The sequence below is a fragment of the Oryctolagus cuniculus genome, chromosome 1 (assembly GCF_051225735.1).
Source record: "Oryctolagus cuniculus isolate XC-2025 breed Fujian yellow rabbit chromosome 1, ASM5122573v1, whole genome shotgun sequence".
Taxonomy (NCBI): Eukaryota; Metazoa; Chordata; class Mammalia; order Lagomorpha; family Leporidae; genus Oryctolagus; species Oryctolagus cuniculus.
This window is the reverse complement of record NC_142867.1, coordinates 10,232,915-10,248,308: the sequence shown is the minus strand read 5'-3', so window position 1 is coordinate 10,248,308 and position 15,394 is coordinate 10,232,915. Positions and strand designations below refer to the sequence as shown.

The window sequence follows — 15,394 nt, the reverse complement described above, 5'->3', positions numbered from 1 at the left end:
TTGCAAATGGGCAGACTGAGGCTCAGAGGAATAAAGTCATACAACCAATAGGAGCCAGAGCTTGGTCTTCCGGTATCTGGTCCAGGGGGTCTGGGCCACAGTCTCTCACGCCCGTGTCCTTCCCTGATAGGGACATGTCGTAAAAGTGTGTGACGATTCTGTCTAACGTGAGGATCACAGGTTGGCCGCACACCTCCCAGCCTGGAGTCCCCGGGGTCCTGTTCATGCATGCTTAGGTTTGTGTCATGGACAAAACGAGCCTTTAAGATACGGGTGTGGGAGCTGCTGCTGCTCTCCAGGGCTCCAGGAGGCTGCTCTGATTTAGGTCTTCTAGGTTGGTGAGCAAGCCTGACTTCTCAACTCACCCTTTATGATTTCTTTATTAGTCATCATTTCATCTTCAGACTAACGCGAAGCGCCCTTTTAGAGTGAGACAGCCGTCTTCTCGGCCATGCTGGCTTCGCAATCAGACCCCCTGGGGTTTTCCTACCACAATTTTGCATGGGAAGCCCTCGCTCCAGAATCCTTGGAGGACATCCTGTTTCTTTTAGTCTCTCTCTCTCTCTCTCTTTTTTTTTTTTTTTTTTTTTTTTTGACAGGCAGAGTGGACAGTGAGAGAGAGAGAAAGAGAGAAAGGTCTTCCTTTGCCGTTGGTTCACCCTCCAATGGCCGCCACGGCTGGCGCACTGCGGCCGGTGCACCACGCTGATCCAAAGGCAGGAGCCAGGTGCTTCTCCTGGTCTCCCATGCGGGTGCAGGGCCCAAACACTTGGGCCATCCTCCACTGCACTCCTGGGCCACAGCAGAGAGCTGGCCTGGAAGAGGGGCAACTGGGACAGAATCGGGTGCCCCGACCGGGACTAGAACTCGGTGTGCCGGCGCCGCTAGGCGGAGGATTAGCCTAGTGAGCCACGCCACCGGCCAAGGACACTCTTAATATTTACATGTCTCCCTTCCTCATCCCCTCCCTCCCTGCTTGATTCAATAAGCAATGAAGAGCCACTGAAAGTCGGGGGACAGGGGAAGTGACAGTGATCACCAGACGTGGTGTGTGCCAGGGTTGGCTGTCGGAGGGACCTGAGCCAGGGCAGTAGCGGAGGTAATGGGACAAGGGGGCAGAGTGGAAACTGTTAGAGGCAGGATCTGCTGAACGCAGTTACGATCCTCCTGCTGCCCTGGGGTTCGAAAGAGCAGAAGCAAAGGCCATTCTGGAATTCTGAGATCGAGTGCCGTTAGTGAGGAAGCTGGAACGATGGGCTGGTTCGGGGCCAGAAAGACGATGACAAATTCAGATTTGCAAGGGAAACTGACGGGTCACCATGGGTAGGCCCACAGAACACGTGAGGTGGGAACCCCTCCCCAACTTAGGGAGGTTATGTTGCACCCGAGTTGTGAGCCTGCACTCTGGTGGTGGGGCCCTGGGAAAGAGAGGGTGCTGGCGACATAGGTTCTGGGGTGCAGATGCATCCCACATGTGATCCCTGAAGGAGAAGAGGTTGACTGAGCCAAGGCCAAGAGGAAGAAGAAGAGGAACAAATGGAGGGGTCCAGAACTGGGGTGCTCTACCAGTAGAATTGGGGTGTGTGTTATCAGAGCACCAAGGGACAAGGCATTTTGCAATGGTGCCTACCAGACACTGCTCAGGGGTTTGAGAAGAGGCGCCAGACTTGCTGGTAATCTTCCAGGGAGGGTCCCAAGAGGCTTGCTGACCTCAGGCCAAGAGGACTGCCTTCAGGGCCTGGGGCTGTGTTCCAGGACTGGGGCTGCTGTTGGCAGGTTGACCGCTGCGTTATCTCCCTGAACTCCTGGGTCTTCATCTGCAAAGACGGAGCAGTCGTAGCTCCCTTACGCCCTGTCACGAGGAAGGAAGTCCCAAGAGGAACCAGCATCTACTGAATGTTCACCCTGGATCTGACGTTGGGCGGGCGCTTGGGCCCATGACAGACCGATGGAGGCACTGCTGTCATTCTCTCTCTCTCTCTCTCTCTCTTTTTTTTTTTTTTTTTGACAGGCAGAGTGGACAGTGAGAGACAGAGAGAAAGGTCTTCCTTTGCCGTTGGTTCACCCTCCAATGGCCGCCGCGGCCGGTGCACCGCGCTGATCCGATGGCAGGAGCCAGGAGTTTCTCCTGGTCTCCCGTGGGGTGCAGGGCCCAAGCACTCGGGCCATCCTCCACTGCACTCCCTGGCCACAGCAGAGAGCTGGCCTGGAAGAGGGGCAACCGGAACAGAATCCGGTGCCCCGTCCAGAACTAGAACCTGGGGTGCCAGCACCACAGGTGGAGGATTAGCCTATTGAGCTGCAGCGCCGGCCATCACTGCTGTCATTCTAACAGAACTGGAGAGGGTCATAGTGAGCTGAGAAGTGAATGGAACAGAAAGCTGGCCAGGGGCAGTTGTCCGGCACAGCCGTGAGGATGCCACTTAGGATGGCCTGTGGTCCATATCCAGTGCCTGGGTTCGAGTCCCAGCTCTGCTTCTGATTCCAGCTTTTTTCCAAACATGCATGCTGGGAAGTTTCCCCTGCCAGCATGTGGGAGACCCAGATGGAGTTCCCAGCTTCTGACTTCGGCCAGGCCCACCACCCAAGGTTGTTGCAGGTATTTGAGGAGTGAAACAGCAGGTGGAAGACCTCTGTCTGTTTTTGTCTTTTTGCCTTTCAATAAAGATATAAAATCTAAAATTTAAAAAAAAAAAAAAAAGGAAGAAAGACTAGGATCCAGAGAGGGCTGACTCCTATGAAAGAGAGCAGTGATATCTTGAGAAAAAAAGCAAGCTGGGAGATTTTCTTAAAGATGAGGTGACTTGGCCAAATTTACCAACGGGAAAGAAACAGGAAGAGCATTGATTCTGCTGACTCTCTGGCTTCAGGGTGCTGTGTCCTCGGTGTAACCCCTCTTGCGGCCTCTGGGTTGCTGACTGCCTGGAGGGCGCCTTTCACTTTTACTGTCCCTGGGAGGAAGCAGCCTCTTTGCTCTGTGAGCGTGCACCAGTCTCCCTGCAGACACGTGGCTCCTCGAGGGGAAGACAGGCTGGGGAGCCTCCCTCCTGCCTTCCTGGACCAGGTAGCGGGGCCGCATCCCTGCAAGCCTCGTCTCTCTGAGCACCGCCCCACACGGCTCAGCCTTTCACCCACTTGGCTGGCTGGGAACCTGGGCTGCAAGCCACTCAGGCCAGCCTCTTTTGTCCCTGATAAAGTACACTGGTCACAGTGGTGTCCTGGCAGGCTCCCCAGGAAGCTTGGGCATCGGTGCTGCTCGGGGGTGGTGGGGAGGAATTCTGCAATTCTGCGGGGCCAAAGAAAGTCATGGGAACCTTGTCCCTGTCTGAAGTCACCCCTGTGCCCAAGTGGCTCTGGGGTGGCCTGGATACTGTGGAGTGCTTTCTTAGCACACAGCCGCATCTCTCCATCCCAGTCAACAGAGGAGCAGGAAGAGGGCAGGAGGGGCAAGGCAGCGTCCGGGTCACCTTCCCCTGCGTCTCATCCCACCCGCAGCCCACGTCACAGGTCTGCCCAGAGCACACTGCTGCGTGATGACCTTCCAAGGTGCCCCACCTCTCCTCCAGGGTAGAGTGCGCCAGCCCGGTCTTTCCCGGAGGCATCGGAGGCTTTGGCCGATTTGAACCCTGCCCACAGCTGGCCTCACCCAGTATGCCTCACTGTGGTCTCCGTCAGTCTTGTCTTTTGTCGGGAACTATCCTGGCTAGCGCCATGCTGGCACCTGCTTGAAACCTCAGGCCCTGTCCCATCCCCGCTGGGTCCCCATCCTGCCCCCTCTGCCTGCATCTCCCTTTCAGACACCACTCCCTCCTCTGAGCTCCACAGCCCTGTGAAAACTTGCATGATGGTTCTCTGTGCATTGTGCACTTGTCCACCTTGTGAAAAACTCTAAATGAACTCTCCGGGTGCTTTCCTCATCCCCTTCCTTTGTCCTGTTTCTACTCAAAGCCAGAGACCTTGCTCTCTCCGTGCCCGAAGTTTGTGAGAATATGTAAGGGTGCTTGGGGCTGACACCAGCAGGTGTAAGTAACCATGCAAGAAGTTCTGCAGGTCGGGACAGTCCCAATGGCACGCAAGGGATCCCATCTGGCCACAGTGACCTTCCTGCACCCCCGCATGAGATCGGTCCTTGCCAGTGGCCCCTAGGAGCCGGGCAGTGTGCAGCCCAGAAGTGGCCCAGCTGGACCACCTGCTAACCATGCTTGTTTGCTTCCCCCCTCTTGCCCCAGGCTCTCCATGAGCCAGGACAACACGGATGCTGTCTCCCTCCCAGGGAGGTAGTGAGAGTGGCATGAGTAGGGAGTGCCCACACTCAGGGACCTGTAGCTCCCATGGACACGGAGGGACCCCAGAACTCCTGCTTCCTGAGCTTTCTGCACCCCACCTTCCTTGGGTTATCTTTGCTTCCCACTCATTCCCTATGAGCCTTCCAGATCCAGACAGGCCCCCTTCCCCCGGACTCTGACTGGCTGTCTTACACAGCTTCACCCAGCCCGCGGCAGGGGCCCCGCTGTGCCCCCGTGCCTAGAAGCCTCGCCCCGCCCTAATCCCCGCCCCCTACGCCTGTCTTCCCCCCCAGGTCTATTTCCTGGAGTGGATACAAACAACTCTCCCCGGTAGATCAAATGTATTGCTGTGAGCGTCGCAAGTCCAGAGCAAGGACGGTTGGGTTCATCCTGGCAACCCTGCCTCCCACCCCCAGGCGCCTCCTCTTCCCCCGCTAACCAGGCGCTCAGCACAAGCGCAGCAGAGGTTCCGCAAGCAATTCTTTTCTAAGATTGTCTAATTAGAGGTTTAGAAGCCCTGGAACAGCCTGTGGCCAAAAAGGCTGCAGGAGGGCGCCAGACAATGTGAGATACTGGAGTTCCCATTCCAGCAGGGCAGGGAAAGGGCGGCACCTCACCACTCCCGCCCGGGAGTGCGCCACCCGCCCGCAAGCCGGCTCCGGCGCCGGCGGATCCTTCTTTGTGCGGGCATCAGGTGCAACCCCCCGGGACGCCAGGCGCGCGCGCGCGCGCGTGCCCGACCCGGAGCATGCAAAGCCCAGCCGCCGCCCCTGCTCGCCCGCCCCGCTTCTTTGGGATCTCCTCTGGCGCCCGGGGCTGGAGCGGGGGAGGGAGGAGGTCGGACACGTAGCCGGCCTCGCAGCAGGGCTCGACTCCACGCCGGCGGGCGGGGGAGCCGCGGACCCGCCGCTCCAGCCCGCTGGCCTTCGAAAGATCCTCCTGGGCCAATGGCAGGCGGGGCGACGCGCCCTGATTGGTGCAGGCGCTCTGCTGATCACTGTGGAAACCCAGGCGGCGGGGAACGCGGGAGGATGCGGAGCCCCGGGCCGGGGGGGCTTGAGGGGCGGGCGGAGGAGGCGTCGGGGCCCTGAGCTACCCGGGAGTTCTTGCTGGAGGCAAAAGTCCATAGCGGGCGGGGCGGAGGAAGAGGACCGCTGGGGGGCACTGGGCAGCCAGGGATAAGGCCGAGGGAGAGCAGGGATACTCCCGAGCGCAGGCGAGGCGAGGAGGAGCGAGAGCGAGGGGAGGGGGCGCGGTGGGAGGAGGAGTAGGAGAAGACAAAAGCCGAAAGCGAGAAGGGCGCGGGCCGCACACCGCGGCCAGGAGGAAGCCGTCTGGGCAGCGAGCAGCGGGTGCGGGGAGGCCGCCGTGCACGGGGCGTCGGGTGGGCAGGCAACATGGGGAAGGGGGGAAACCAGGGCGAGGGGGCCCCCGAGCGCGAGACGCCCATGCCCACCTACAGCTGGGAGGAGATTCAGAAGCACAACCTGCGCACCGACAAGTGGCTCGTCGTCGACCGCAAGGTCTACAACGTCACCAAGTGGTGCCACCGGCACCCGGGTGGCCACCGGGTCATCGGGCACTACGCGGGAGAAGATGCTACGGTAAGGGTCTGGGGGCTCTCCAGCCGCCCTCTGTGCTGCGGGCGGAGTCAGGAGCCCGGGTGCCTGGGCGCTGGATGGAGCGTTGGGCGTCCGCGGGGAAAGGGGAGAGTGTCCGTCGGCGCCCGTCCCCCGCCGGGAACCCTGCTTTGGGTCAGCTGGGCAGCCTTGGGGCCGGGGTCGGATTTGGGACTCCGGGGAGGCAGCGCGGCGGGAAAGTCCCAGTGGTGGAGAAGCCGTGCAGGATCTGTCGCGCGCGCGCGCGCGCTGGGACCCACGCGTCCGCTGTTTCCGCTCGGAACCAGAGACTCCCCAAAGAGGGCGCTCTGACCCCAGGGCTTGGGCGCCCCCAGCGTGAAAGATGGCCACCCCTGGCCACCCCAGGGCGAAGAGTCAGCGAGACGGCAGCCATGTGTGGGAGTCAGCGCGCGTTCTGCGGTCTCCAGCTAGCCCCACGGGCGGAGAGGGAAAGCTGGTCCCGGACTGGGGCTCGCGCCCGCTAGGACCCTAATCCCAGAAGGTCCGCCATGGCTGCCTCGAGGGACCGCCGGGTAGCTCAGGTTCCCACGCTCCCGAGGATTAGCGGGACCCACCCCGACCGTCGGGAGCTGGTGGGAAGAGAACGGGCCTGAGTTTGCCAAGCTCAGGTCGGGACCGGTGGATTAAGCAGCGCTGGGCTGGCTTGGCAACAGGTCGTCGGCACCGGAGGTTACTTGCGGACGTTCAACTCAATGGCCTTCTGTTTTTACAGCCGGCCAGCAGCGCCTTTCCCTCATCCTGCGCCCCGTGGACCGTGGGGCCTTTCCCGAGGTCCCGTCCCGGCACTAGTGCAGCCCACCCCCCTCCGCGGTCCCCAGTCTGAAACCTTGCAGGGGGCAGGGGGAGAGGGCCGCAGCTGGGCTGAGAAGAGGGAGAGAGAAGGGAACAGAGGTGAAGAGGGGAGAGAAGGGAGTGGAGAGAAAGTTCTGGTGAGCTCGCACTTGGGAAAGGGGAGTAGGGGAGAGGCGGGAGGCTGTGCGAACTCCAGGGCCCGATTCTTGACTCCTTCCCGGATTCCCGTCTCAGTAAGACAGGCCTAGGAAGCCAGATCTGGGCTGCTGAATGGACCGGGGGTTTTGGGGAGCTGGACTGGGGCCTATCCAAGATGGGATGCCCCTGTGGCCTACAGCTGTCCGCCGTGTTGCATGCTTGCGGGCACTGCTCGGCCCTGGGTGCTGGGGTGCTGACCAGAGCTTAGGTGGACATACGCCTGTCACACGCCTTCAAGCCCGCTCTGTCCCTGGGCCCCTTCCACAACCCAGTAAGGAGCTTAAGTGACTTCCAAGTGGAATACCTGTGGCTCCTGGTTGGGGTCTTGTGCTTGCCAGGTCGCGATCTCCTAGATGAAGCTCCTAGAAGCTCCTGCCTTGTCCAGGCTCTCACCCAAAGGAGAGAAGGAAAAGTCAAATACGGTGATGCATTTGGTCTGATTATTCCGTGATGCCCAATAAACAAGATGGCGAGTGCCTTGAACTTTTCAGCTTAAGACATCAGGTTTATTTCATCCTTGTCCTGGGAGTTCCCAGCGCTTCCCTGAACTGAACAGGAAGTTTCCTCCAAAATCGGCACCCGGGTCCGTCTTGTGGGAGCGTTTTCATGCCCCCATCTGTCTCATGAGTTTGAGTCTCTGTTTCTGATGCTGCCCCGGTACTTTCTGCCTAACGTTCGTGGACTGCAAATCTGGCACATTGAATGTCAGTTCCCTTATTATAAGAAAGCTTGGGTGGGAGCCAGAGTGAGCCACAGACAGCCTTGGGATTTCCCAAGAAAGAAGGCTGTGTGGGGCTGTGTGGCTGAGCCCCTGCTCCGAGCCTACAAGATACAGCTGCTATCGGCCCCCCCCCCCCCGCCCCCGGCAAAGCAGGCCCTACACAGCACCAGGTGAATGCAATACAGTGCTATCGGATTACCGATTACAAAAGAGCTAGAATGCAGATTATGCAAAGAGGAATTTAGGAGAAAAATCTTTAAAAATCTAGGTTAGCTTTATTTCGTGTAGGGAGACATAAAGATAGTTCCTGTTCTCGGAGCCTCTGCCTTCCAAAAATGAGACCCTTGGGGCATGAAATGCACTCACTGGGGATGTCATTGGCTAATGGTAGGATGAGCAGCAGGGTTCTCTTCGAGTGGTTTTTTTTTTTTTATGGCTATGGGAGCAGGTTGGAAAAAGGCCTTGGGCAGCAGGGGACTGGAATGAGCAGAGATGTGGGAACAGGTTGCAGGACGGGACCAGAGGGCTGCTATGTTAGTGGCTCTATCCCTTGGGGCATGGACGCCGTCCTCAGAGCTTGGGGAGAGGGAGTGTACATGGGCCGGCCAAAGTCTGGCACCCCGCAGCCCTGAGGCTGTACAGTTCTACGAGAGGCGGCCAGGAGAGGCTGTTCTTGGGGCAGCAGCGACCTCCGTCCAGGAGTTCCTGTTTCTGAAGCAGAGAAAACCTCAGACGCCAGGACCCTGCCCCTTCCATGTGTATCATTCTGCAGAAGTTAGACTTTGGTCTTCCTGTCAGTAATAAGAATCACTTCAGTCTGGCGAGCCACAGAGGACCTTGGATCCTGCTGCTGTGTTTCAGCCTTGATCAGCCCCGTGGGAAGCTCAGGGCTCTGAGGTTTCAAGGGCCAGCTCCAGAGGCAGTGCTCGGCCCTAAACTCAGGATCCCCGTGGCCTCCGCTCACCTCCCTCCCTTGTTCCCCCTCTGCCCTCTGGTCCTCCCGTGCTTCTCTGGTGGGCACAAAGCCCTCACTGCACCCCACACCTGTCTGCTCGGTTTCAGGGCGTTCCCACGGCTGCAAAGCTGTCCCCTCTGGGACTTCATCAAACATTCATTGAGTGTCTCCGTGGCTCGGAGCCGGAGCCGGGCATGAGGATAAATAATTCACGGACAGTGACCTGAATCCAGAGCTTCCCTCCCGTCTCTCACAGGCCGCGGCTCGCTCGAGCCACTTGACCTCTGGGTGCCATCCCCTCCCAGCCTGCCTCATCTCCCTGTTCCCTCTTGGAGTCAAGGGAAGGTTAGAAGCAGCCAGAGTTTCTTGGGGCGAGGGAACGGGAGGAGACTGGAGTGCAGTCCTCCTTTAGACAGAGTGGAGGGCTGGGATGTTTATTTATTTATGTTTAAGATTTATTTAGGTAGCCGGCGCCGCAGCTCACTAGGCTAATCCTCCGCCTAGCAGCGCCGGCACACCGGGTTCTAATCCCGGTCAGGGCGCCGGATTCTGTCCCGGTTGCCCCTCTTCCAGGCCAGCCCTCTGCAGTGGCCAGGGAGTGCAGTGGAGGATGGCCCAGGTGCTTGGGCCTTGCACCCCATGGGAGACCAGGAAAAGCACCTGGCTCCTGGCTTCTGCCATCGGATCAGCGCGGTGCGCCGGCCGCAGCGCGCTGGCCGCGGCGGCCATTGGAGGGTGAACCAACGGCAAAGGAAGACCTTTTTCTCTGTCTCTCTCTCTCACTGTCCACTCTGCCTGTCAAAAAAAAAAAAAAAATTTATTTGTGGGGCCGGCACAGTGGGTAGAGCTGCTGGCAGCAATGCCGGCATCCCATATGGGCGCCAGGGTTCAAGTCCTGGCTGCTCCACTTCCCATCCAGCTCCCTACCAATGTGCCTGGGAAAGCCGCAAAAGATGGCCCAAGTACTTGTTCCCTTGCACCCATGTGGGAACCCCGGAAGAAGCTCCTGGCCCCTGGCTTTGGACTAGCCCAGCCCTGGTCATTGCGGCCATTTGGGGAGTAAACCAGAGGATGGAAGATCTCTCTCTCTCTCTCTCTCTGATGTTCTACCTTTCAAATAATAAATTTTTTTTGAGAAAATGATTTATTTATTTATTTGAAAGACAGAATGAAAGAGAGAGAGAGAGAGATCTCCCATCCGCTGGTTCATTCCCCCAGATGGCAGCAGGATCGCACGGGCAGCAGTCTCTGGTAGTGGTTCTGGGAAGAGAATGGCCGAGGCATCCCTTCCCTCATGCGCAGTTTGTCTCGCAAGGGCCTCTGCCAGTGCAGCCCCTGCTCCCAGGGGAGGTCGCACCTGCACCCTGTGCTGTGAGAATGCTCTTGCCACTGCGCTCTTAGGCCACAGAGCACCGCCCCACCAGCCTCCCCATGGAGGGGACGTGGCACAAGGTTTCCTGCCCTGCTGGCCTCTGCCTGCCGTGGGAAAGAGGTCAGTGTCCCTGACTCACGCTCATGAGCTCTCCCCACCTCCACTGAGAATTCTGGGTTCTGGCTCTGTTTCTCCTTCTTTGATCACTAGTTCCCCAGTGACCCTTCCGTAGGCCCTGGGTTTGCTCATCCCACACTGACTGAGTCCTGGGCCAAATGGCCGGATGTGAACGAGCTGGGTTAGAGACCACACAGAGGGCGTGGACACAGTCAGCGACACGTCCTGGCACCAGGCACTCAGTGCAGGGATGGCAGTGTCAGCTCCTCCTGGAGCTGGGCGGGGACAGGAGTCTGGTGGCATCAGAGCTGGGGGCCAGCAGAGCAGGAATTGGCCAAAACCAGAAAGCGTGACACACCCTGGGCAGCCTGAGTGTCCAGACCCTGCCCGCTATGGCTGACCGCTCTGCCTGCTCCGAAGGCACCTGCCCTGGGGCTGGTTCAGTTCTGCTCTCGCCATTTTTTGCCCCCCTTGCTCTTCTCCCATACTCTGGGTCCTCTTCCTGGAAAGATTTTGGCACTTGTCCCTGTCAGCCGAGGATCGAGCCTCGTTTCAGTTTGCATTCCAAAATCAACATTTGCGTTGGCCCCGGCTTGCCCTGCACCGCGACCTACCTTGTACCAGCAGACACTCCTGCCGTGAGACAGCTGTTAGGAGCTTTCTGTCTGTACGGTGCCCGTGTACGGCACCTGGAAGGGGCTGACCCTAAGTGCCATCAACTCCCAGGCGGGAGGAGGGGTTGGGTTGGCTTGTTAAGGGGGAGCCCCAGGATTACATCTGGGTGATTTCATAAGAGCCCATCGACACAGACACCTGGGCTGCCTGCTGCCTGCTGTATGGTGCCCTGTGCCACCTTGGGATTCTGCCAGCAAGAACGCCTGCACCCAGTGCCTGGCCAATGGGACCAGCCAGTCCTGGGTTGTGACCCTCCAGAGCTGTGAGCGGAAATAAACCTCCTGTCCTGGGTATGTCTTTGTAGTGACAAAAGCCAGAGGAATGCAGTTGATACAAACTCCAGAATTCCTGGAGTGTGGACGTGGGCAAGTGGCTTCACCAACCTCTTTTCGCGACTCTAAAATAGCACCTGTTCACGGGGTTTGATAAAGGTTCATGGTTTATGTACGCAGGCTGCTCCGGTGGCTCTGTGGCCAGCCTACGTGGTCACAGCAGGTGGCGTCTCTACCGTCCACCCACGTGCGGCTGCTGGAGATGGTAGAGAATTCTTGCCTAGGCCGGGTGGTGTGAAACGGGGGAAAGTGTAATGGGAGTCCAGGGTGTGCAGCTGTGGGGTGCTGGCCGCCTTGCTCACTGGTGTGCCCGCCTGTTGGGCTGTGTGGCAGACGCTGGGCTACTGCAGCGAGCGTGAGTGACATATGTGCCCCCCGCCCCGCACCGTGGCCTCTGTTCCAATGGGGGCGACAGGCTGCAAAGTGAGCCTGCCATTCAGGTTGTGACCTTGCTGACTGCCACAAGAAGATAAGGCAGGATAGTGTCCCAGAGAATGGCCAGGGCGGTGAGAGGGCTATTTCAGGGACTCTGAGGGGAGGCGGGGGCTGAGCCCCAAAGGCACGTCCCTGGGGCGTTCAAGGGCAGGCCACCCCAGGCCTGCTATGAAAGCTGCCAGCTCGGCACTGACGCGGGCCGTCCCACAGAGCACTGGGTGTTCTGATAGGGCAGGAAGCGTGTCGGGGAGAGGTGTCTCAGGGCAGGTGGATCTGGACTGGAGCCCCGCGCCACCACCTGGAGCAAGGACTTCACGTCTTGCGCTCCCGTGTCTGCAGAGTGGGGCTTGGAGGCTTAAGGGAGGGGCTGTAGATGTGGCTCCTGGCTCTCTGCCTGGCACGTGGCTGGCTGCAGGGCGGTGAGGCTGCTGACAGCCCGTGGAAACGCGGCGTAGGGAGCAGCCGGTCTGGTGAGGGCTCTGCCACCTGCTCCAGGTTCCTGGCTGGGAGTTGGAGACGGGGGGGGGGGGGGGGCACCTGGACCCTGTGGGTGGGGCGAGCTGCTCGAGCTAGGGTGCTTGCAAGCTGCTGAATTCTGCGTCCCAGTGAGACGTGGTTCTTAGGCCCCTGCATGGCTCTGCAGGAAGCCGCCTTGCGGAGGACTTCCTGTTCTTGCTTCAGAAGCCCTGGTCTGAGGTGTGGAGGGCCTGGGAAGGGACTTTCTCAGCCTCAAGCCCCGCCCTGACTTCAGCAGCCTCCGCTGGGCCTTTCCCACGACCTTGCTCGCTTTGCAAGGGGACCGAGGTGGCCCTGGGCCCCTGCAGTGGCTCTTCTCTGAAAACGTCTTCTTGCTGAGCTGTCCCTCACACCCAGCTGCGGGGATGGGGGTGAGGGGGTGGGGGCACAGGCCTTTGGGAAATCCTGGGTCCAGTTTCCAGGGCACAAGGTGTTGCTTTGCGAGTCTGTTCTAGACCCAGATAGAACAAAGACCAGGTGAAGACGTGGTGCCAGGGACTCAGTATGCAGGTGGGAGGAGGCCAGCAGCTATCCTCGGCGTGATGGTGATTACCTCTCGGTGTGGTCAGCAAGTCCCCATCTCCCCGTGTGTTTATGTTTTTAAATAGATTTATTTTTATGTATTGAAAAGGCACACTCCCCAAAATGGCCATAAGGGCTGGGACTGGACCAGGCGGAAGCAGGAGCCTAGAACTCCATCAGAGTCTCCCGAATGGGTGGTTGGGGCCCAAGTTCTTGGGCCATCTTCCGCTGCCTTCCCAGGCACTTTAGTGGGGAGCTGGATCAGAAGCAGAGCAGCTGGGACTCGAGCCGGCGCTCTGATACAGGATGCCAGCATCACAGGTGGCAGTTACCTGGCCAAGCCACAAAGCCCTTAAAAAAAAAAAAAAAAATCTTTAAGTTCCGCAAACGTGCAGACACGCTGGAAAAATCAGCGAACAGCGTGTATCCTCACCAGGTTTCACTGATGGTGCTTTCGGGCCACAGTTTCGCTCCCTCCCCCTACAGAGGCCGTGTTCATCTGGAAGGTTGCATGGTCCTGCAGCGGCTTCCCCAGGGCCTCCAGCCGCAACTCCTGTGTTCTCTGGCTGCATCACAATAGCTCTGTCTCCTCGACAGGATCTCATCTCTGGTCCACATTCAGGTTTTCTCGTTCAGCCCCAAGGACGTCCGGTGTGACTTGTTCTTTTCCCCCAAACAGGAGTCTTCCCAGTGAAGACACGCTGCTACCTTGTTTTTTGTTTTATTCTGATTGTTCCTGACGGTGCTTGTGACTTGTGCCTCGATCCTAGCACTGTCCAGATTTAATGAACGGCTTGTTGCAGGGACAATGGTGGCTGCACCCCTGGGACATCCGAGGGCAGCCCCTCTGGGTCACCTGGTGCCAGCTCATGTCTGATAGAGGTGCTGTATGTTTTATGAGGTCATGTATATACTGTCCATAATATGTATAAAAAAAAGCTGGAAGGGAACCTGCTAAAGAATTAGCCAGGGTGTCCCGTCTGGGGTGATGTGCTGTACATTTTCCAACTTTGCCACCACAAAGCACATTTTTACTTTATTATCAGACAAAATGATGAAAGTGTATAACATGGTAAAAACATTACCGAAAGTTTGGAAATAATTAAAATAAGGCATAATCCCACTTTATTTTTCTAAGATTTGTTTATTTATTTGAAAGGCAGAGCTACACAGAGAGACAGAAAGAGATTGTCTATCTGCTGGTTCATGCTCCAAATGGCCTCAATAACTAGGGTTGGGCCAGGCAGAAGCCAGGAGCCAGAAACTCCATCTGGGTCTCCCATGTGGGTGCAGGGGCCCAAGCACTTGGGTCATCTGCTGCTGCTTCCCAGGCGCATTAGCAGGGAGCTGGATCAGGCGTGGAGCAGCCGGGTCTTGAACCTGGCGCTCACATGGGATGCCAGTGTCATGGCAGCAACTTAACTTGCTGCACCACAACACCAGCCCCTCATCCTGCTGTTTTTAACATGCGTATAAAAATAGTGTAGCCCCTCCCAGGCTTCTTTCAGGAAGTCTTTTCACATAGTTCTGTGTTTGCTTTTCGTTTAACATGCTGCTCTCAGCACATTTTCTGTGCTGTAATAGTCTTCTGCCTTGATTTTCATTGACAGCTGTGGGCACTGGGCGAGGAGCTGCCGTGGGGTGGTGGGCGGTGCAGCTTGCACACTGCACAAGGCGCAGGTTCAGCAGTAGGCCAGGCTTAAGCCCTCCCTGAGCCCTGTGCCCACCTGGAACATCTCCCTAAAGGCTCGCCTGCTTGAGGCTTGCTCAGTCTACCCACAAGCCCTTGGTGGGCTTGGCGTGGCCGGCTAGCACAGAGGCCCAGGCTGGCTGCTGCCAGTGGATTTGGGTGCTGGAGAACCTGTCCTGGGCTGTGAGGCTGGAGAGCTCGTTGGGGCCGGATCACCGGAGGCCCTGCTGGTGTCCGTGTGGAGACACAGGGCTCCTTGCTGCTGTGCGCTACCCTCCCTGGGGCCGGAGGAATGGGCAGAGGTCGGGGTCTTGGCCTTACCACCTGCTCCTCTGCTCCCCAGGATGCCTTCCGGGCCTTCCACCCCGACCTGGACCTTGTGGGCAAGTTCCTGAAGCCCCTGCTGATCGGCGAGCTGGCCCCAGAGGAGCCTAGCCTGGACCGCGGCAAGAACGTGAGTAGGGCTTGCAAGCTGGGTAGGGGGGCCCGAGGGGTGGTCTCTGAGAGGGGCCCCTGGGCCCTGGACCAAAGTGTGGGCTGGGGCAGCCGGTCCAGGAGGAGTAACCTGGGGGCCAGGGAGCACTGCAGGAGTTTGGTCATAGCTGGTGGGGTCCCCTCTCTTCTAACTGCTAATGTTGCTGCTGCTTTTTTTGTGTTTTTAAGTTATTTGAAAGGCAGACTGACAGAGGGAGAGACAATGTTAGACTGACTGACTGATCAATCTTGGCATTCACTGGTGCATTCCTCAAATGCCCACAACAGCCATAGCTGGGGCAGGCCAAAGGGAAGAGCCAGGATCTCCATCCAGGTGGCAGGAACCCAAGCCCTTGGGCCATCATCTGCTGCCTCCCAGGCACATTAGCAGGGAGCTGCGCCAGAAATGAGCAGCTGGGAGTTGATCCCAAGCACTTCAGTGTGGGTCCGGGAATCCCAAGTGAGAACTTAACCCACTGTGAATCAGACGCCCTGCCAGGTGCTACCTGCCTGGACAGCAGGATGTAAAAATGGCAGCCCGGGGGCCCCTGGGGCTGCTGCATTACACTGTTACACCGTGAGGTAGTGTGTGTGCCTGGCCGCAGGTGAAGGGCGGAGCCCAGGGCAGCAGTCAGCTGAGGCTCCACGCCCCACCTCTGCCCCCCCCCC

At 58.5% G+C, this 15,394-nt stretch overlaps 1 protein-coding gene across 2 annotated transcripts in view; it reads left to right on the top strand.

Annotated features, from left to right (window-relative positions):
• Window positions 1-15,394, top strand: part of FADS2 (fatty acid desaturase 2) — a 42,679-nt gene that overhangs the window by 2,356 nt on the left and 24,929 nt on the right. Inside the window, 2 exon segments of one of the 2 annotated variants that reach the window (NM_001329067.1) lie at window positions 5,684-5,890; window positions 14,595-14,705. In NM_001329067.1, coding sequence (NP_001315996.1) covers window positions 5,684-5,890; window positions 14,595-14,705 — 318 coding nt within the window. 2 annotated transcript variants of the gene reach the window in all.